The 23,658-nt window shown below is 39.3% G+C and overlaps 2 protein-coding genes across 2 annotated transcripts in view; one reads left to right on the forward strand and one right to left on the reverse strand.

Moving 5' to 3' along the window:
- Positions 1 to 731: 731 nt before the first annotated feature.
- Positions 732 to 2,108, reverse strand: LOC135546098 (gem-associated protein 7-like). Its single transcript, XM_064974251.1, has 2 exons — positions 1,978 to 2,108; positions 732 to 1,763 (listed from the first exon to the last, which is right to left on the reverse strand). Exon 2 carries the CDS (start codon positions 1,744 to 1,746, stop codon positions 1,360 to 1,362), a length of 387 nt encoding a protein of 128 aa, XP_064830323.1. The 5' UTR covers positions 1,747 to 1,763; positions 1,978 to 2,108; the 3' UTR covers positions 732 to 1,359.
- Positions 2,109 to 12,548: 10,440 nt separating this feature from the next.
- Positions 12,549 to 23,658, forward strand: part of LOC135546099 (uncharacterized) — a 30,244-nt gene continuing 19,134 nt past the window's right edge. The window contains exons 1-9 of the mRNA XM_064974253.1: positions 12,549 to 12,769; positions 13,186 to 13,905; positions 13,997 to 14,029; positions 14,576 to 14,633; positions 14,887 to 15,029; positions 15,146 to 15,280; positions 15,625 to 15,815; positions 15,919 to 15,950; positions 16,294 to 16,400. Of these exons, the coding sequence (XP_064830325.1) occupies positions 13,866 to 13,905; positions 13,997 to 14,029; positions 14,576 to 14,633; positions 14,887 to 15,029; positions 15,146 to 15,280; positions 15,625 to 15,815; positions 15,919 to 15,950; positions 16,294 to 16,400 (739 nt within the window). The 5' untranslated portion in view covers positions 12,549 to 12,769; positions 13,186 to 13,865. The remainder of the gene's footprint in view (positions 12,770 to 13,185; positions 13,906 to 13,996; positions 14,030 to 14,575; positions 14,634 to 14,886; positions 15,030 to 15,145; positions 15,281 to 15,624; positions 15,816 to 15,918; positions 15,951 to 16,293; positions 16,401 to 23,658) is intronic.

The following is a 23,658-nucleotide window of genomic DNA, read 5'->3' on the forward strand; positions in this document are numbered from 1 at the left end:
CTGATTTAATCACAAGGGCCCAATAACATCACAGGATTTCACTCATACTTTAGAGGGGGGCGGGATGGTTATGACTCACCCTCTCATTGTTGACCGTCTCCACAAAGCGGTCGGTATCATCCAGGCACAACAGAGGGAGACTGTGCACTGCACACCGATTGCCTAATGCATTCCAATAAAATGATTTATTGGAGACGCACACAAAACGCACCTTTTAGGAAGATTACATATTACTGATGCCTCGTCATGAGGGCGTTTTGCGAGGATGATGAATCCTGACCACTCATCAGGTCTGTTTCAACTGACAAACGTGTAAACTAAGGTATCATATTAACCCATACACAAAGTATGTAAGGAGATTTGACCGTAAACAGTCATTTATACTTGTTTAGTTCACTGTAGGCTCTCTTATTCATTTGTGAATATTATATTTGCAGTCTTAAAGATTGGGCAGTTGAGATCATTTAGGCGAGGTCATATTAAATTTAGAAAACCAGAGGTTGCAATATCTGTGCTGACTGGCACAATACTGAAAGGTAGGCCTACATTTCAGGGTCTTATCAAAATATATTTAAAAAAAATTAAAGCCATGACACTGAAAGACGACGTGACCACTGAATGTGAATATTTCATTCAGTGAGGAATTCGATAAGCTCGATACTACCACCACTTTATCTACAATATATAGCCTACTTAAACACATTATCAAATTCAATGCAAGTGACAGAATGTTTAGTCAAAGTTTGTTTTTAAGAAAAAAAAGAGGAAGTTCATATGCCCATTGGTAAACATCTCAGCAACAGATCATATGGAAAGGAAGACAAGAACCACATTGTCCTGTAATCACAAAATGAATGGCAATATTCAGGTTTCCAGACAATTATATCCAAATTCCACCTGAAGACATGTGTTTACCCCCCCATCTCTTCCTAAAGAAATGGACAGCTGAGTGTCAGAGAACCTAGTGGCATGGGTGCCCCCTGACATACCTGTTGTAAAGACAGTGCTGACATCTCCCTCCAGTGGAGGTACATTGAATTGGAAACTACAAAACAAAAATAGACATACTGTATAGCAGTGTTCTCAATACCTGGCTGGCCACATAAATATAACATATGGCAATGGCAAGTCGACCTCTTTATCAAAGTAACAGAATAATAAACGGTAACATCTTGCTACATATTCACCCAGACAGAACACTGTGTAGCACTGGACCTGTCATCATTGACTCCCCAAAACGCACTGTATGTCAAACCAACTCATATTAGAAATAACAGTTCAAATCAGATTCAGTTTGTTGGATAAATGCTCAAAAACAGCACAAATAAGTGAACAGCACAAATTGGTTCACAACACTGTTCAGAGATCAAGGGAGTATGAAATGACATCCTGGCACCTGAGCAGAGCTTCTTTCTGCACCCCAATGGGGGTCTGTAGTTCCGAAACTTGGAAGTTGAGCACGTCAATATCCGACGCTCCAAACTTCGCCTCAACCTCGACTCTCTCGTACATGTGGAATTGCACCTGCTTGTTGGTCATAGCTATGAGCGTTCTCAGGAAGCTTTCTCTCAAAGCCGACCGTGCACGCTGCTCTTCTCCCACTTCGACAGAGTCAGTCCATGTTTCAGTCGAAGCAGAAATAGTTGTTGGACACAGCGCGACGAAACGGGTTGAGTTCGGGTCGAATCCGCGGCCATTCGGATCAGGTCCTCTCGGGAGGCGAAGCACGGTCACGAGCGTACTCATTTCGAGTTTTTGTCGCTCTGCAATCAAAAATTGCGACAGATGTTGGCATGACGTGCAAACAAAGTTAGTATATTCAATTTAAGCGAACATATAACGACACTAGTTAGTTATGTTTGCTCTGTCTTGGTTGACTGTTGACATTCACTAGCTAGCCAGCATGCTGTGTAGAGCAAAGCTAGCTAGTTTATGTTTATAGCGAGCAAAGCGAAGTCACTCGTATTTAATACTTACCGACTCAGAGTAAACATATTCTCTTTGAAGTTGGCCAAAGAGAACGTTTTATGATGGTCGTTAGAGTATGCACACCGTACATTTTGTTTACCGTCTGTTAAATGTGCCCGGAAAATGTCATGTATTTTATCTTTTAGTTCCGCAGTAGGCAACTCGATACAATCTTTGACACTGATGCCGCCTAGCGAATAAATGAGGAAGCACTCCAAAGTCGATGTGCAGTGTACACCAAGGTAGTAGGCAGGCTGTGACTGTAGTTAGGCTACTGGGGCAATGTGATGCATTTAGCTAGCCTGTTTACTCTAGTGTTTGTATAAAAAATAAATAACTCCTCCTATTTGATTGATCATACTACTGGATCAATGAGCTTGCTCCACTGAGAAATGTTGAATATTAAATAATGTGGGCTATGTTCAGATTCAGGTGACAATAAAAACTATGATACATTTGAATGTAAATAATTGCAGCTTATAGGGGGGCTTCAAATTACTTTTCAAAGTGTGTGTGTGAGTTTTTTTTGGCCTCACCTGTTTGAGTGGTCGCCTGTAAATGCCCTCACCCGCTAGTACGCTCAAGCTGATTCTTAGGTTCTGATCGTCTACTACAGGACGTCTGGTAAGAATAGGCGGATGCGCTTTCTGTCTCCATTCAAGGCTTTTATTCTTCTATCTTCAACACCACACACACACACACACACACACTACACAGTACCAAACAAATCAAATTCTCTGCTATAAGCCACCTCCAATATCGTTCTAGAGAATTTGCCAGTATGTCCAACCAGCCTCACAACAGCAGATCATGTGTATGGCGTCGTGTGGGCAAGCGGTTTGCTGATGTCAACGTTGTGAACAGAGTGCCCCATGGTGGTGGTGGGGTTAGGGTATGAGCAGGCATAAGCTAACGACAACAAACACAATTTGAATGCACAGAGATACTGTGACGAGATCCTGACGTACACTGTCGTGCCATTCATTCGCCGCCATCACCTTGTTTATGAAACATTCATGAAACATTATTATGTTTCATGATAATACACTGTCTCAAGGATCTGTACACACCTCCTGGAAGCTGAAAATGTCCCAGTTCTTCCATGGCCAGCATACTCTCCAGACATGTCACCCATTGAGCATGTTTGGGATGCTCTGGTGTCGACGTGGATGACAGCGTGTTCACATTCCAGTTCCAATATCCAGCAACTTCGCACAACAATTGAAGAAGAGTGGGGCAACATTCCACAGGCCACAATCAACAGCCTGATCAACTGTCTGCAAAGGAGATGTGTCGCGCTGCATGAGCCAGATGGTGGTCACACCAGATACTGACTGGTTTTCTGATCCACGCCCCTACTGGCATTTGTATATTTTGTAAATAACCTCTTGAACCAGTCTTCATCTTCACCTGCACTGTTAAGTAAATAACAAATGCAGTATTTTTGCAGCTGATCCGCTGCTCCACTCCTCACGGTCACCACTATCTGGCCAAGTCCAACGCCCCCGACCTAGTTCTACAATTTATCTTCTTAAAATCTGACTTTAAACCTAACCCTTACCTTAATTACACTGCTACCCTTATGCCTGACCCTAACCTTAAATTGAAGAACTACAAGCACATTTTTGTTTTCATAATTTCTTACAATTACAACCAATTTTGACTATGAAGCTTGGCCATGTAGTGGAAACCATTTTCTCACCACTCAAGAAGTTAGATACAGTAGTTTAAATATATTCACTCTGTAAGCAAATGTAACTTTCATTGCATTATCCAGTAACCACATCCACTTTTAATACACATCTTAATTTTAGTAGATACTCTTATCCAGAGCAACTTACAATAGTGACTGCACACATTTTCATACTGGTCCCATGTGGGAATCAAACCTACAACCCTAGCATTGTAAGCACAATGGTCTACCAACCGAGCCACATCACATCATTACGAACCTCTTGATGTCTCAATGTGCTCCATTTCTGTCGTGTGCTTTGTTCTTCTTCATGGCGTTGGGAAGTCTGCAGGTACAAACCTAGATGACCAGCCTATGTACAATCCGGTAATGTACAGTACATTGACATTAAGTGGTTTGTAAGGATGGTAAATTAATACTGCACAAAATATGGTCGTTTTCCATGTTATTTGATCAATACAAATATTTTATTTCATGTAACTGTTTGAGGACAGGGTTTTGTTCTTTCTGGATTCTATTAGAATGACAATCACAGAGAAAGGAACAGGGCAACTCAATTCCAATTCCAACTATTGAATCTTGCAAGATACCGTTCTAAAATATACAACTACCTTTTTTTTGGCCAAAGTGGAGATGCTGAATCATTTTTGGGGGCCTGCGCTACACAGGTCTATAATCGTCTGCAGCTACTAGTAAAGGCCCAGTGCACTACTTTTGTGGAAAAAATTATATTCAATTTTTTTATTCAGATTTTTCAGGTGGGGCTGCAGCATCAATTTTAACCATCTTCCCTGTCCCTGCTGAAGAAAAGCAGGCCCGAACCATGATGCTGCCACCACCATGTTTGACAGTGGGGATGGTGTGTTCAGGGTGATGAACATAACGTTTTGCATTGTTGCCAAAAAGTTCAATTTTGGTTTCATCTGACCAGAACACCTTCTTCCACATGTTTGGTGTGTCTCCCAGGTGGCTTGTGGCAAACTTTAAACGACACTTTTTATGGATATCTTTAAGAAATGGCTTTTTCTTGCCACTCTTCCATAAAGGCCAGATTTGTGCAATATATGACTGATTGTTGTCCTATGGACAGAGTCTCCCACCTCAGCTGTAGATCTCTACAGTTCATCCAGAGTGATCATGGGCCTCTTGGCTGCATCTCTGATCAGTCTTCTCCTTGTATGAGCTGAAAGTTTAGAGGGAGGGCCAGATCTTGGTAGATTTGCAGTGGTCTGATACTCCTTCCATTTCAATATTATCGCTTGCACAGTGCAAGGATGTTTAAAGCTTGGGAAATATTTTTGTATCCAAATCCGGCTTTAAACTTCTTCACAACAGTATCTCGGACCTGCCTGGTGTGTTCCTTGTTCTTCATGATGCTCTCTGCGCTTTTAACGGACCTCTGAGACTATCACAGTGCAGGTGCATTTATACGGAGACTTGATTACACACAGGTGGATTGTATTTATCATCATTAGTCATTTAGGTCAACATTGGATCATTCAGAGATCCTCACTGAACTTCTGGAGAGAGTTTGCTGCACTGAAAGTAAAGGGGCTGAATAATTTTGCACGCCCAATTTTTCAGTTTTTGATTTGTTAAAAAAGTTTGAAATATCCAATAAATGTCGTTCCACTTCATGATTGTGTCCCACTTGTTGTTGATTCTTCACAAAAAAATACAGTTTTATATCTTTATGTTTGAAGCCTGAAATGTGGCAAAAGGTCGCAAAGTTCAAGGGGGCCGAATACTTTCGCAAGGCACTGTATGTGGATAATGCATATAAAATATTTGAAGATGACACAAAAAAGTTTGAAAATGTACTTTCTTGGTCGTTCTCTTAAATAAATGGTTTAAAAAGGCACAAACATCCACATAGTAGGCCTAAGCTACACAGTAGAGCTAGCCATTCTAGGCATACTTGGCTTACACATATAACACATAACAAAACAATGGACAGGACCACATTGTCCTAGCCATAGAGCAAGACTCCCTCAGTAGATATGCGATCTCAGGCTCCTAAAGTGAGTTAGATGATGGTTTGATGATTATGATGATGCCAGGTGACGCCAGATGCTGGTGACGCAGTTGGCTTAACGACTTTGACGTCATCCTCAGCTCAGCATCTCTGTAGCCTGTACTTCGTGCTCCTCCACATGTAGCGCCCACTTGGGTGATGCCTCTGCTGCTGCTCCAGTGCAAAACAAACACACAAAAAAACATACCACACACTCAGTCCAGAGCAGTAGTCATCCTCACTTTGAACTCTGTCATTTCCATAATGCAGTCAGGTCTCATTGATCAAGAAGCAGCTGGTGCTGAGATGCATTTTTTAAATTCAAACATTGGCCAGGGGCTAGCTACAATGGTTCCACAAGCAAAGGTTTTGAGCTTATGCCGCGGACAGTCTGTAGGTAGATTGCATCATTCTATCATTGCGCCACACTATCACAGGAGGAGATGCCGATCTATCAGTAGCCTTAACTGTTGCACAAATTGGCTATATTTTTTGTAAATGAACTGACGTGTGAATGTTTCAGTCCGAGAGTCTCGCTCTCGGGCACTAGAGTCCTGCATCAGGCAAAACATTTTTTCTGCTGGCGGGTGGTCCCTGAGTTGAGGCAGAACTTGGGTAATTACTATTGCGCAACTACATGTTGACTAAAAAATTTCAAAAAATAGGCACGGTGGTCTTTTGGTTTCTCTCCCTCTTAAAACAGGAAGAAATCTACATTACCAACTGGCTTTATTTACCACAGTGTGAAAGAGTGATAGACCATCTATATCAAGTGAGTTTCTGAAACAAGGAGTCCTTCTATGCTGATGTGAAGAAGACACGGAATGAAAGAGAGTCCAGCGAGGATAAGGGGAAAAAGGTTGCTCATATTTTCAAGTCCTGAACGACTTCATAAATGTACTAGTTTATTTTGGCAATCGAATATATTAGTTTAGGCTTGGCCTATTTAGGAGGCTATTACGAAACATAAAGCTACATTTGTCAGCATAAAGCTGAGTGACTCACTCATTCGTGGCATTGTAGTTTTTTTTTAAAGTAACAACAATCTTTCTGTTAGTCTCTAATAAAGAAATGTTTTGACCAAGTTAGTCTGCTCATGTTGTGTGTGTTCAATTATTTGTGACTGTGGTTACAATGAAGAATGTAAATGAATAATCAGATTATTTTGTACGATTTTATTTGATCTTTTTAGACAAAACAAAACATACACATACAAACGGCAACTACATCACACCTGTCCAGACCCACCTGCTCACACCTCCATCTCCAGCGCCCACATCACTTTCTACCACATGGCCTCAAACTGCACCGAGTCACCCACACGCACTTGCAACATTTGGATAATAAAGCATTTAAAGGCTGACATTGGTTGATTTTCAGTTTTGAAGTATTATGCATACGTTTTACAAAATGATTGATGAGAAAAGTATCGTCCAACTCATAGGGTATCTCACTGCACCTTTGTATGCCATGTCTTGAAATATGCAGACAGATGGATTAAACGTTCATATCTATTGTAATACTTTTGAGAGACGATCCAATACCCAACAAATGAATATCAGTTTATTTAGCCTAATTGTTTTTATGACTAAAGACAGTAGGTTATTTTCCTCTTTTCCTGCATTAATTCATTTGTCTGCATGTCTATTCAACATTTGGCTAAAAAGAAACGACGCAAAGAATTAAGAACAGATATATTTTTTGTTCACAATGCAATGCGGCACATTGACATAAATATGCTAAAACAATAACTGAATTTCTTAAAATTGCTGTGCAGGAAAAGGATATCATTCACAATGCCTGGCAACAGGCTCACTGCTGGCTTCTCTCTGAAACCAGGTGGACAGTAGGCCTTTTGAAGCGATAGAGGAAATCAACAAGTATTCTTTCACAATAGCTGGCCTTATGTAATCTGTAAGGCACAAGTAGCCTATTTTTTAGGATATTGCCAGTCCACATGTCAAGTGTAACTGCACCATTGTATTTACCCAAGTTCTCTCTCTCAACTCTGGGACTACCCGCCAGCTGATTTGTCTTGCCTGATGCAGGAGTCCAGTGCGATAGGAGAGAGACTGACTGAAACATTCACACCACTAATTTACAAAAGGATAGTCCAATAGCTCAGCTAGGTGTGAAAAATCCCTCAATTTGTGCCACAGTTTTGACTACCAATAGACAATGTTGACAGTCAGAGTTGAGTCCTATTGTAAAGTGTAGTGTAATGGCCAAAACGGGCAAACTTGCAATGTATTCGATGCTTAAGTACTCGAAAGTTTGACATTTTTAACTCAATATCACAGACCAGATTTTCCCTAACGAAAAATGCATCAACCTCTACAAATATATTAATTTATCGACATGATAATTCAAATGAAATTAGCTGTAGCGAGAGGAGAGACTGCATGCTAAAGACAATCAGAAAGAATGTGTCTTTAACCCTGCCTTATAATATAACTTATTTTTAACGTGGAATGAGTGGTTTAGCCCTGTGTTGTTTCTTCTTCTGTTGCCCATTTGAGTGTTTGTTTAATATCCTACTGATTCTGTGGTCACCAAGCCTCATGCAATCGCAAAATGTTGGATAAAGCAATTTCAAGTTTTTAAACTTTGCTATGCAGTATTAAAGGCTTTACTTTCTTTTCATTAGAACAGACTCTCTGGTTTTACTTATACGTTATTTAGTATTGTATACACTGTTCCAAACGGGCAGATAAATGATATTGCAATCTAACAGCACCTGTTTGTCATGCAACAGTATCTCTTGCGCTTTTGACGATTTCACGAGGCCTAATTGGCATGATATGCCTAAAATAAATGTATTACAATTGAATTTGAGGTTTTTATTCTAAGATAAAGTGTATATTCCATTATATTCTTAAAATATGTGTTGACTGAATATACGAGTGATGCCTGCTATATTAACAAGTTGATGGTGAAGGCATGAAGCCTCGTCTACTAAGCACAGATAAAAAATGGTGTTTGATGTATTCCATTTACTTGTGGAATGTTACCGAATAGATAACAGTATAAATAGTCATCTGCTGGCATTGTTAGAGAGTCAGGTGGAGAATGATTTGAAAGTGCACTCTGCTGTAAACACACAATAATGCTGTGTAACACGTGTAAATGGTTTAGTAGCCTTTCCAATAAATTGGAATAACAAAGAAGCCATCCACCCGTGATGGGCACTCAGCAGGACAATAGACTCTTGCCGAGTTTAGGAACTTTAAATGTATTAATGGGTGTTTGTGAGGCATATCAATTCACCCATCTCTTTGCAAAGCCCACCACATGCACTGTTCTGTAACCACATCTGGATAGATCCATAACGAATTACTATAGGAATAAATGTCACTGAATAACAGAAATATTGGAATAAAGTCAGCTAATGCAATTGAAGGCAATAAATTGTTCCTTACTGAAACACCTAAAGTCATCCAATTGTTATAATAGGATTTCAAGCAATAGCCTACCTGCGTGTGGTCAACTATTTCAGCACCGTTTCACGCTGCTTTGACACATATATGGGTACTGGTCTTGATAAATCAATCTGATCTCCGTTTGGGTATTGGTTAGCCTACAATTAGGGTGTGGAAATGTTAGGATTATTTGACTCTTCACTAGGCCTACTCCTGTCTGGCCACGTTGTGCAGTGCCATATATTCCTAATGGGAAGCGTGAGGCCTACATAGGCTACTGTAAAATGCATTTTTGTTTTTCTTGGAATAGAAAAACCATAATATTAATCCACTTAATGAAGCTACATTTATAACAGTATACACAGCACAACAAATACAATAATCATTTCCAAACAAATTATAATCAATCCCATATAGCCTGTTCTAACAAAAAAGGTTTTTAAAGTCTAGGTACAGCCAATATAAAAAATAGTCAAATGCATTTGTGAATTCAATCGCTTTAGCCGACATGTTGCGTTTTATTCATTGTTAAATGATTCAAGGCTGCCTTTGTTATTTTGTTTTATAACTAAAACGCTTGACTGTATTTCAAGACATGGATGGCTTGTATGCGGTGCGATGACATGCACAAATGAATGAAGGATTTATTGATATACTGTGTATTGAACTACAGTAGGCCTTTATGCCAAAAAGTAAGTTAGGCTAAAACAGCTACAGTAAACAGGACTCGTTGGCCTATAGTTCCATGTCATTTCAATAACTTAGCTTCTCAAAGACGCCCTTTGGTGGTCGAACTAGCATTAACGGCAACAATGGTTGACGGTAAAATACTATGATGTCATGCACTCCAACATGCCATACAGTCCTGCTGTATGACATAACTTTTAAAAGGAAGAAACACTTTATGTGTAACCTGTGGTGGTTGCTGAGTAACCCCACGGACGAGTAAGGCTGACTATGTCAGTTGTAGGGAGATTCCATGAAAAGTACATACAAATAAGTTAGTAATTTCTTCATGGAACCACTTTCATAAATATTCCACACTACTGTTTGTCCCAAGCAATGCAACTCAGAAAGTAGGAATGTGTCCACAGTTATTATTTTCGGGGAAACCCTACAGTACCAACCCAGGCTCTTTACAATCATGTGATCATTGCATCAGCTTAACCCATTATGGCAGTTTACAATCCAGGGTTACTCCAGGCAGTTTAGTCACCTCAACGTGCTCAATTCCCACATCATTTATTACAAGGTTTAGTTGAGGTTTAGGGTTTAGTGAATGATTTTTCCTAAATATAATGCTTTTTTAAAAAACATTTTCCTTGCCACCCATTCTGAAACCAACTGCAGTGTTGCAGTGATCCTCGACTTCGGCGATGTCATTTACAAAATAGCCTCCTACACTCAGCAAACTGGATGCGGTCTATCATAGTGCCATCCGTTTTTATTTTCACCAAAGCCACATATATCACCCACCACTGCGACCTGTATGCTCTAGTCGGCCGACCCTCACTACATATTCATCGCCAGACCCACTGGCTCCAGGTCATCTATAAGTGTTTGCTAGGTAAAGCTCCGCCTTATCTCAGCTCACTGGTCATGATAACAACACCCACCCATAGCACACACTCCATTAGGTATATTTCACTGGTCACCCATAAGCCAACATCTTCTTTGGCCGCCTTTCCCTCCAGTTCTCTTTTTTTCTATTGTGTTATTGACTGCACGCTTGTTTATTCCATGTGTAACTCTGTGTTGTTGTTAGTGTCGCACTGCTTTGCTTTATCTTGGTCAGGTCGCAGATGTAAATGAGAACTTTTTCTCAACTTGGTTAAATAAAGGTGAAACAAAAAGCTGTAGTAGCTGTTATCCTTTCTAAGAAACATGATCAACTAAAAAAAACACACATGTTGAGAAGTCTCCTTCCCTGACTCACCTGTGGTCCAACTCAGCCTTAAGAGAGAGCTTTGTAAATGTTGTACACATTTTAGGTGTTTCATTTTTCAAGTGTTCTTAATTTTTTATTTATTTCTTTAATCAGCTTTTTTTTGTTTTTGATAAGTCATTGAGTTGTTGATTGAATATATCTGATTGTTTTTACCCACAGAGTTGCAGGACTGATTGCAGGTTGACTTGTTTGGGTTGACTAGCTACACCTCCCATTCCACACTACTGTTTGTCACTGTTTGTTTCTATGTTTTGTTTGGTCAAGTTGTGATCTGAGTGGGCATTCTATGTTGTGTGTCTAGTTTGTCTGTTTCTGTGTTTGGCCTGATATGGTTCTCAATCAGAGGCAGGTGTTAGTCATTGTCTCTGATTGGGAACCATATTTAGGTAGCCTGCTTGTTTTTGGGTTTTGTGGGTGATTGTCTCATGTGTCAGTGTTTGTACCACACGGGACTGGTTTTGGGTTTTCACATTTATTGTTTTGTAGTTTGTTCATGTATTGATTTTCTTATTAAAAAAACCATGAACTTCAACCACGCTGCGTATTGGTCTGCCTCTCCTTCACCAGAAGAATCCTGTTACACTGTCTCAATCAACGCAACTCACAAGGTAGGAATGTGTCCACAGTTGATGAGAAGATTATTTTAGGTTAATTCCTACAGTACCATCCCCAACCCTTTGACAACCAGATTCAGATAACTTGTTTTAAAACTGATGCTTTCTGAAATTCTAAACATTTTGCCATGGGGCAGAGAATATGTAGTAACTGTATAACTAATTTCATGCAATTCTAGATACTTTGCCATAGGGTGGAGGGAAATGTTTGCAGTTTTTATTATAATATCTGAGTGAGACTGACTAACAAAATCAATGGGGGCCCCCTGGCCGGTAATTCGACCGTGCTGCTCTGTCATTGCTCATCCACATGTTTATGTATATTTTCTTATTCAATTCCTTTACTTAGATGTATGTGTATTAGGTAGTTGTTGTGGAATTGTTAGATTACATGTTAGATATTGCTGCACTGTCAGAACTAAAAGCATTTTGCTACACTTTCTGCTAACCGTGTGTATGTGACTTACAACATTTGATTTGATTACTACGTTTAGATGAGCTACCAATTGAAAAATTTTTTGACATGGGCTAATTGAGTGACTGTCAGTGACTGACATAACAAGAACAACCAATAACATTGCATCCATACCGTCATCTCTACTCCCTTCAATGGATCTTCCATGAACTGTCAATGACCTGTTGAACAATAACTTTCCCCTTGTGTGTGTTGTGTCTGTGTTTTTTCTTGGGTGTGCTTATGAATCCATTGAAGTTAATGGTTTTCCCCCTGTTAAGCTGTGGATCTGGTTGTACTGACAAACTGGAAAAAGTGAAGCTATTTGTTTATTAACATCCTGTGCATTACCTCACTCTGATTTGCACTTCCTGTAGATGTGGTTCTGAGCCACCCACTCTTATCACACCTAGTTTTGTCTGTTTCTCACGTCCTCGCGATCAGTATCTTTAGCTGATTTGAGTCACGACTGTCAATGAACAGCACGCAGCCAAATATTTCACAGTAATTTCAAATACAATCACGGGAAAACACAGGTTGGAAAGCAAATGGCTGCTGCTGAAAAGAGAAGACTAATCTGTCTGTCGGTCAAAATATTTGATCAACTTCCAAATGGGTCTATGGAGCGAATAGCACTGTTACAAAGTACTCATCATTGGGTGAGTCAGTGGAACTAGAACATTTTTTTTTTGTCTTGACAATTTCCTCCTCATATTGTTCTATACGTGTGTCTCCACTCGTCGGCCTAGGATATTGATCGATTCCAGACGAGGTCGTTTTTAATCCAAGTCAAGTTGACAGTGTCAAAGTAACCTGTCATTTCTGATGTATTGAAAAAAAAGATTCTGCTTAAGTCTCTAGTCATGTTAAATGACGTAAAGTTGCATGAAATGCGTTTATAAAGGCAAACATTTTCAACTAAAAATGTTCCCCGTGTGTACATCTTCTGTGCTCTACTCTGCTCTAGGCTTACTCTGTGCCACTATGCAAATGCGATGGTATGTGCACAATCCTCTTTTATAAAGTGCATTTTTCCACCACTCCCCCTCTTACATTTTTATTACGGTACCTGCAGATTTACAAATGAAGCACTGCCGACCGGACGGCAGCATTTTGAAGGATGTGGGTGTTGTCGCTGAAGCCCTGGAGTGCTTTCCTTGTGTGTACATTTCCTGGAGTTGTGGCTGTTCACTGCAGATTGTTCTGCTGGCCTGATAGACACCTTGTGCCAGTTACTCATGTTCCTGACAGAGCTTCCCATACCAGGAGAAGACGTTTAATGTGAGAACAATCTTTATCAGTGATCTGCACACCTGTTGCCAGTGTTACCCCATAGGCCAGCAGATGGCAATATTGAGTCGTTTCCTCTCACCATCTAAAGTGAATGTATGCAGCCGGCAATACACTTGTATCCACAGCCGCGGGAAGTAGAGGTGCTAAGATGTATAATAACAGCGGTCTGATTAAATCGAGTTAAGGAAGAACATGAGTGGCTCTTAAAGTGTTTTGATGTTTTCAAAAAAATGTGGCAATGATCCCTTTTTCCACTTTCACCAACTGCCACTGGAAAAGCAGGTCCCAGCCAAACAATGACTCATACCACATATTAATGATTGAGATGGGGTCATAATATGTATATTTTGGGATGGCAAGGTAATTGGATATTGTAGTCAGGGGTGGTGCTTGTAGGTGGGGCTGAATTGGACTACTTATCTCAGTGCATCTTAAGCTTCCATCTATGAATGAGATTGCTTTATGGAAAGAAACACCATGACCACTCCACTACTGATGTCTGGTATGTGACCATCACTATCAAACATTGTACACAAGTTCTAGCAAATCTCTGGACTTCCTGTCCTTAACATTTGTATGTTTCATTTGTGTAGTTCTTCTGACTCTACCCTGCTACAGCGCACATGGTAAGTGGAATGCACTGTCATCTCTTGCATCTGTTTGTATGAATTAAATGTGGCCAGCTGTTGAGAAGTGTTGGGCTGTGTGGGCTACTACTCTCCCTCTCAGATTGATGTGTGTACAGTATACTGCAGAGATGGTATTGTAGTGTGGGCTACTACTCTCCCTCTCAGATTGTGTGTACAGTAGACTGCAGAGATGGTATTGTAGTGTGGGCTACTACACTCCCTCTCAGATTGATGTGTGGACAGTAGACTGCAGAGATGGTATTGTAATGTGGGCTACTCTTCGTTGTTTCCTGATAATACTAAGTTCTTCAGGCATTTTATCATAGAATTGTCCATGTGTTTTATCAATTTCAGTCACTGAGATAGACAGTTGTAAAATGCAAATATGCTATTTTAAAAGATTAAATTATAATTTCTTACTGTAAAGCAATTTACAGTTACAATATTTTCTTGAGTGTTTTGCAAATATCATGAGCTGAGAGCTTTTCACAGAATACGTTGCCAGGACATTGTCTTGATGTGGGGATGTTACTTGTCTCACAGGGCAGATCAATCCTTTTGGAATTCCAGTCTCCGTCCATGCTGGGAAGTTCTACGTCACGTGAGTATAGCAAGTGCCATTATTATCTCTCCTCTGGTAAGAAGCTGCCCTTGAGCCCAGATCTTTAGTGGGGATATGCAAAACTGACCTTAGAACAGTGTTTAGGGGCAACTTCATCCTACCTTTCGTTAATTAAGACGTGTCATCATGATGTATGTGTGAGCCTTGTGGCTCCAGTTTGTCTGTCTAGTTTATGTGCTTCATATAGATGAAGATAAATTCACTCTAGACATGAAGAGCCTCTGCCTTTCAGGTCTCCCAGAGATCACATCTGCGGCGGGGTTACTCATAGAGGTCTAGATTTCACCTGCTGTGAAGGAGTACGTCATAAAGGGGCGGGACTGTCCTGCTGTGGAAACAGGGTCTTTAACCTCACCCAGGCTTCCTGTTGTAAAGGTGATATAGACAGTCAAGTCTCCTAGCGGTATCCCACAAGATCTATTCACTTAAACCTGGTAACTGGGTTGAAATCATTATTTTCTTAGTGTTTATCTGTGATTCAACCGTTGCAGGTCAACTGACACTGAATGTGAGCCAGCTGGTGTCAGATTGCTGTGGGTGTAGGCCCTACGACCCACTCAACCAGCTGTGTTGTGACTCACAGATCCTAACCAGGACCCAACCTCATGCCAAGTGTTGTGGAAAAGGTCAGTGAGTTCCGGTCTATTGACATCTTTGCTGTCATCGTTGATTTTTGTTTGTTTATGCCTTTGTGAAGAATAAAACAGAGGTGGTGTTGTCGCGTGCATTTTAGAATTGGCTCTCAAACTGTCCTGTAGAGGTCTGTCTACTTCGAAAGCTGTTTGGGAGACGTTTCCCCAATTCTCTCATGCTGACTCCCTTGTGACAACATCCTTTCCTACCTGCACTTCACGGCTTCTATGTTCGCACCCTCCCCTTCACAATGCCAAGCTTGTAACACTTGAGCACCTGAGAGCACTTCTGTGCTTTAAACAGTAAATCTGATCAATTCTTATTACCTGTCCCACAGAGCTTTACGATGAAGACCACCAGCTTTGCTGTGGAAATGTTTTGAAAGGAAGGAAGGTCCTGGCCAAAATGTCCAGTCAGCACCGATGCTGTGGAGACCACCAGTTTGACCAGCAAAGCCACTGCTGCTGCTCTGAAACACTATTCCCAGAGCCTCTCAATGCAAGCTGCTGTGCATCATCAAGTTCTAATGTTAGTAAAAAGCCAACCTGCTGGTTTTGTATGGCTGTAATGAAACTTCCCATTATGATCGTTTGTCATCTTTGTGTATTTTGTTCGCTCTTTTTTTTTTCAGTACAGGGTAATTGACGCGAGTTCTCCAAACTGGTAAGGTTGCCTTTGGACTTGAACAATATACTTAACAGTTAAGGTTTTTAAAATAACGTATTTGATGTCTAATGGCTCAATGCCACAGTGCGGTTGGCATCCATTTTAAAACACACAAAAACACACACTACATGTCAGCTGTTCTGAATGTTCTATAATAGATTTCAAGGAGTGGTGGAATAATTAGAAACATGATGGATTATGTTAAAACAAATAGTTAACTATGCTTGCCTGTGTGTTTGTATACATATACACTGGTATGTTTATGGTCTGTTTACGTATGTCTTTATGTGCATGTGTTTGTATTGAATCTAATTGTGTCTGTTTCCCCACATGCCTCCAGTATGCCAGGTGAGAGGCCCAAGGGTTGCTGTGTGAACCATACATCTCGCCAGGGGCATCCTCACTCCCACCTCAAGACCTCTGCGGGAACACGCAGCCACACCCCAGGTAAGACAACATAGTGTCCTACTAGTGTGTGGGCAGGTAATTTTTGGCTGCGTCCCAGAGCACGACTTCCTGGCCGCTTATTTACTGATGGTATCTTAGAGCTAGAATCTGGGTAAACACTGAACCTACTGTCGATAACGAGGAGGGTTTATGGTCTTTCTTCAATTTATTTGACTGGGTTTTTATCTTTATGGTCTTCTTTATAAACATATGACAGAGAAGCACAAGCAATGGAGAAATTGGAAATGCATTCACTGAGACTTCAATAATGTGTGTGTGTAATACATATATACGTATACATATATATATGTATATGTACACACGTACACACGTACATACACACATACATACATACATACGTACACACATACATACGTACATATATACATACATACGTATACACATACATACACACATGCATACATACGTATACACATGCATACATATGTATACACATGCATACATATGTATACACATGCATACATACGTATACACATGCATACATACGTATACACATACATACATACGTATACACATACATACATACATACATACACACATACACATATATATATATATATATACATATGTATATATACACATACACACGTATACATATATATACACATACACACGTATACATATATATATATGTATACATATATACACACATACACACGTATACATATATATATACATACATACGTATACATATATACACATACACACGTCTACGCGCGCGAGTGCATAGACGCGCGCGCACATATACACATACTGTAACAACGTTCTTCGTTTGTCGAAAGAGTCGGACCGAAATGCAGCGTGTTTGTTACTCTAACACAGAGACAGGAACAATCACCCACGAAATACAAAGCAAAACCCAGGCTACCTAAATACGGTTCCCAATCAGAGACAACGAGAATCACCTGACTCTGATTGAGAACCGCCTCAGGCAGCCAAACCTATTTAACACACACCCCTACTCAGCTACAATCCCAAATACTACAAACCAGATACGAAAATACAATACATAAACCCATGTCACACCCTGGCCTAACCAAATATATAACCAAAATACAATGACCAAGGCGTGACAGAACCCCCCCACCCCCCCTAAGGTGCGGACTCCCGAACGCACCTCAAAACCATAGGGAGGGTCCGGGTGGGCGTCTGTCCATGGTGGCGGTTCCGGCTCGGGACGTGGACCCCACTTCATAAATGTCATTGTTCCTCCCCTTCGCGTCCTGGGATGATTCACCCTCGCCGCCGACCATGGCCGAATAGTCCTCACCCAGAACCCCACTAAACTGAGGGGCAGCTCGGGACTGAGGGGCAGCTCGGGACTGAGGGGCAGCTCGGGACTGAGGGGCAGCTCGGGACTGAGGGGCAGCTCGGGACTGAGGGGCAGCTCGGCCAGGCAGTTGAATCCGGCGGATCCTGGCGGATCCTGGCCGAGTCTGGCGGATGTGGCAGAGTCTGGCGGATGTGGCAGAGTCTGGCGGATGTGGCAGAGTCTGGCGGATGTGGCAGAGTCTGGCGGACTGGCGGCTCTGGCTGCTCCTTGCGGACTGGCAACTCTAGCTGCTCCATACAGGCAGGAGGCTCCGGCAGCGCTGTAGAGGAGGAAGGCTCTAGAACCGCTGAACAGGCGGGAGACTCCGACAGCGCAGGAGAGGGAGAAAGCGCTGGCTGCGCTGAACAGGCGAGGCGCACTGAAGGCCTGATGCGTGGTACTGACACTGGTGGTATTTGGCCGAGGACACGCACAGGAAGCCTAGTGCGGGGAACTGCTACCGGAGGGCTGGGGTGTGGAGGTGGTACTGGATAGAGGACAGGCACAGGAAGCCTGGTGCGGGGAGCTACCATCGGAGGACTAGTGTGTGAAGGTGGCACAGGATGGACTGGACCGTGAAGGTGTACTGGAGAGCCTGAGAGCAGGACTGACACAGGACGTGCAAGGCTAGGTAGGTACACAGGAGGCTTAGTGCGTGAGGCTGGCACGTTTTTCACCAGCCGACTAACACGCACCTCAGGACTAGTATGGAGAGCTGACCCAGGTGCCATTAAATCCCCGACACGCTCCGTCGGACGAATATTGTACCTAAAGCCCAAAACTAGCAACTCCCTCATTAATTTCTCCTCCAATTTCCCCATTAACTCCTTCACAGTCTCTGCTTCGCTCACCTCCAACACCGATTCTGGTCTCCTCCTTGGCTCTTCACGATAAACAGGGAGAGTTGGCTCAGGTCTGTCTCCTGACTCAGCCACTCCCCCTCTGAGTCCCCCCCCCCCCCCAAGAAATTTTTGGGGCTTCGCTCTGCGCCGCCGTGTCTCTTTTTTCGACTCCATTCTCCTATAGCCCTCTTCGCACTGCTCCAGCGAATCCCAGGCGGGCTCCATCACTCTCTCTGGGTCGGCCGCCCACCTGTCTATTTCTTCCCACGTCGTAATATCCATACTGTACTCCATTCTGGGCTGCTCCTGTTTCCATCCACGTCGCCGTGCTGCCTCCTCATACCAGCGCCTCTCCGCTTCAGCCGCTTCTAGTTCCTCCTTAGGGCGGCGATATTCACCAGGCTGAGCCCAGGGTCCTTTCCCTTCCAGCTCCTGTTTCCTCTTCGCCTACTGCACCTTTGGGCGGCTACACTCCCCTGGTTTAGCCCAGGGTCCTCTCCCGTCAAGGATTTCCTCCCATGTCCAGAAATCCTTAATACGCGGCTCCTCTTTGGGCTGCTCCTCTTTGGGCTGCTACTGCCTGTTGACACGCTGCTCGGTCCGTGTGTGGTGGGTGATTCTGTAACGACTTTCTTAGTTTGTCGAAAGAGAGTCGGACCGAAATGCAGCGTGTTTGTTACTCATGTTTAATAGTGAAAACAAATAACGAAACTATACATGAAATAACGAATAAATACAAAACAACAAAACGGAACTTGAAACCTATTACAGCCTGACTGGTGAACACTAACACAGAGACAGGAACAAACACCCACGAAATACAAAGCGAAACCCAGGCTACCTAAATACTGTTCCCAATCAGAGACAACGAGAATCACCTGACTCTGATTGAGAACCGCCTCAGGCAGCCAAACCTATTTAACACACACCCCTACTCCGCTACAATCCCAAATACTACAAACCCCGATACGAAAATACAATACATAAACCCATGTCACACCCTGGCCTAACCAAATATATAACGAAAACACAAAATACAATGACCAAGGCGTGACACACACACATACACATGCATACATACACATGCATACATACATATACACATACATATATACATACACATACATACACATACATATATAGATATATATACAAACACACACGTATACATACATGCATACATATGTACATACATACACGTATATATACACACATACATACACATATACATATATAATACATATATACATACATGTATACATACACATACGTACATACATACATACGTACATATACATACATATACACACGCATACATATACACACACATACATATAGACACACACTTACACACACATATATACATACATACACATGCATACACGTGTGTATACACATACACATACAGATATACATACATACATGTATATACATATAGATAGATACACACATACACACATACATGTATATATACATACACACATACATACACACATACATATATACATATACATACATACATACACACATACACACATACACATACACATATATATATATATACGTACATACATACATACATACATATATACATACACACATACATATATAATACATATACATACGTACATGCGTACATACATACGTACATATATACATACATATGCATACATACATATACACAAATACATATACACACATACATACATACATATACACACATATATATATATACACACATATACATATATACATACATACATAATACATATATATAGATATATACACACATACATACACATACATATATAATACATATATACATACATATACATATGTACGTACATGTATATATACATACATACACGTATACATACATATATAATACATATACACACATACATACACACATACATACACACATATATATATATATATATATATATATACATACACATGCATACACGTGTGTGTATACACATACACATATACATATACATATATACATATACATATACATACATGCATATATACATACATACACGTATGCATACATACATAATACATATATAGATATATACACATACATACACATATACATATATTATACATATACATACATATATACACATACGTATACATACACATACGTATACATATGTACATACGTATACATATGTACATACGTATACACATATACACCCACACATATACACCCACACATATACACCCACACATATACACCCACACATATACATATACACAAATACATATACACACATACATACATACACATACATATACACACATATATATATACACATATACATATATACATACATACATAATACATATATATAGATATATACACACATACATACACATACATATATACATACATATACATATGTACGTACATGTATATATACATACATACACGTATACATACATATATAATACATATACACACATACATACACACATACATACACACATATATATATATATATATACATACACATGCATACACGTGTGTGTATACACATACACATATACATATACATATATACATATACATATACATACATGCATATATACATACATACACGTATACATACATACATAATACATATATAGATATATACACATACATACACATATACATATATTATACATATACATACATATATACACATACGTATACATACACATACGTATACATATGTACATACGTATACATATGTACATACGTATACACATATACACCCACACATATACACCCACACATATACACCCACACATATACACCCACACATATACACCCACACATATACACCCACACATACACACCCACACATACACACCCACACATACACACCCACACATATATATACATACATACACGTGTGTATATACACATACAGATATACATATACATACATATATAATACATATATATACACACATACATATACACCCATACATACACACAAACAAATATACATACATACACGTGTGTGTATATACACATACACATACAGATATACACATACATGCATATATTATACATACATACATACATATAGATATATACACATATATATACGTATACATACGTACATGCATACTTACATATACATACATATACATGCATATATAATACATATATACATACATACCCATACATATACACCCATACATATACACATACATACACACATATATATATATATATATACACACACATACACGTATATATATATATACATAATACATATATACACATACATACATGTAGATATATACATACACACATACGTACATACACATACATACATATATAATACACACATACATATACACACATACATACACATATATATACATGCATACACGTGTGTATATACACATACAGATATACATATACATACATGCATATATACATACATACAGATATATACACACATACATACACGTATACATACACATACATATACATATACATGCATACATACATATATCATACACACATACATACACACATGTATATACATATATACACATACATACATACATACACGTATACATACATACATAATACATATATACACATACATACATGTAGATATTTACACACATACATACACACATAAATATATAATACATACACATACGTACATGTATATATACATACATACACATATACATACATACATACATACACATAGATATACACACATACATTTACAAGCCATACATATACAACATACATACACACATATATATACATACACATATGTGTATATACACACACATATACATATATACATATACACACATACATGCATACACACATACATTTATACATACATATATATACATACATAATATATATATACATAGATATACATACATATATAATACATATACACACACATGCATATACATACATACACATACACACAATATATACATATATACATACATACATATACATATATAATACATATACACACACATACATACATGCATACATACATACATACATGTATACATACACACACATACACACACACAAATGTGTATATATACACATGTATACATACACATACATGTACATATGTATACATACATACACATACATACATGTATGCATACATACACGTACGCACACATACATACATATATACACATACACACACATGCATATATATATACACATACATTCACATACATATATACGTATGCATACATACATATACACATGCATATATAAATATATATACATGTATACATATACATATATAATACATATATACACACATACATATACATATATATACACATACATGCATATATATGTATACATACATATACATATACACACACATACATACATGCATACATACATACGTGTATATACATACATGTATACATACACACACATACACACACACACACAAATGTGTATATATACACATGTATACATACACATACATGTACATATGTATACATACATACACATATATACATGTATGCATACATACACGTACGCACACATACATACATATATACACATACACACACATGCATATATATATACACATACATTCACATACATATATACGTATGCATACATACATATACACATGCATATATAAATATATATACATGTATACATATACATATATAATACATATATACACACATACATATACATATATATACACATACATGCATATATATGTATACATACATATACATATACACACACATACATACATGCATACATACATACATATACATACATGTATACATACACACACATACACACACACAAATGTGTATATATACACATGTATACATACACATACATGTACATATGTATACATACATACACATACATGTATGCATACATACACGTACGCACACATACATACATATATACACATACACACACATGCATATATATATTCACATACATATATACGTATGCATACATACATATACACATGCATATATAAATATATATACATGTATACATATACATATATAATACATATATACACACATACATATACAT

Source organism: Oncorhynchus masou, chromosome 9 (assembly GCF_036934945.1).
Source record: "Oncorhynchus masou masou isolate Uvic2021 chromosome 9, UVic_Omas_1.1, whole genome shotgun sequence".
NCBI classification, from domain to species: domain Eukaryota; kingdom Metazoa; phylum Chordata; class Actinopteri; order Salmoniformes; family Salmonidae; genus Oncorhynchus; species Oncorhynchus masou.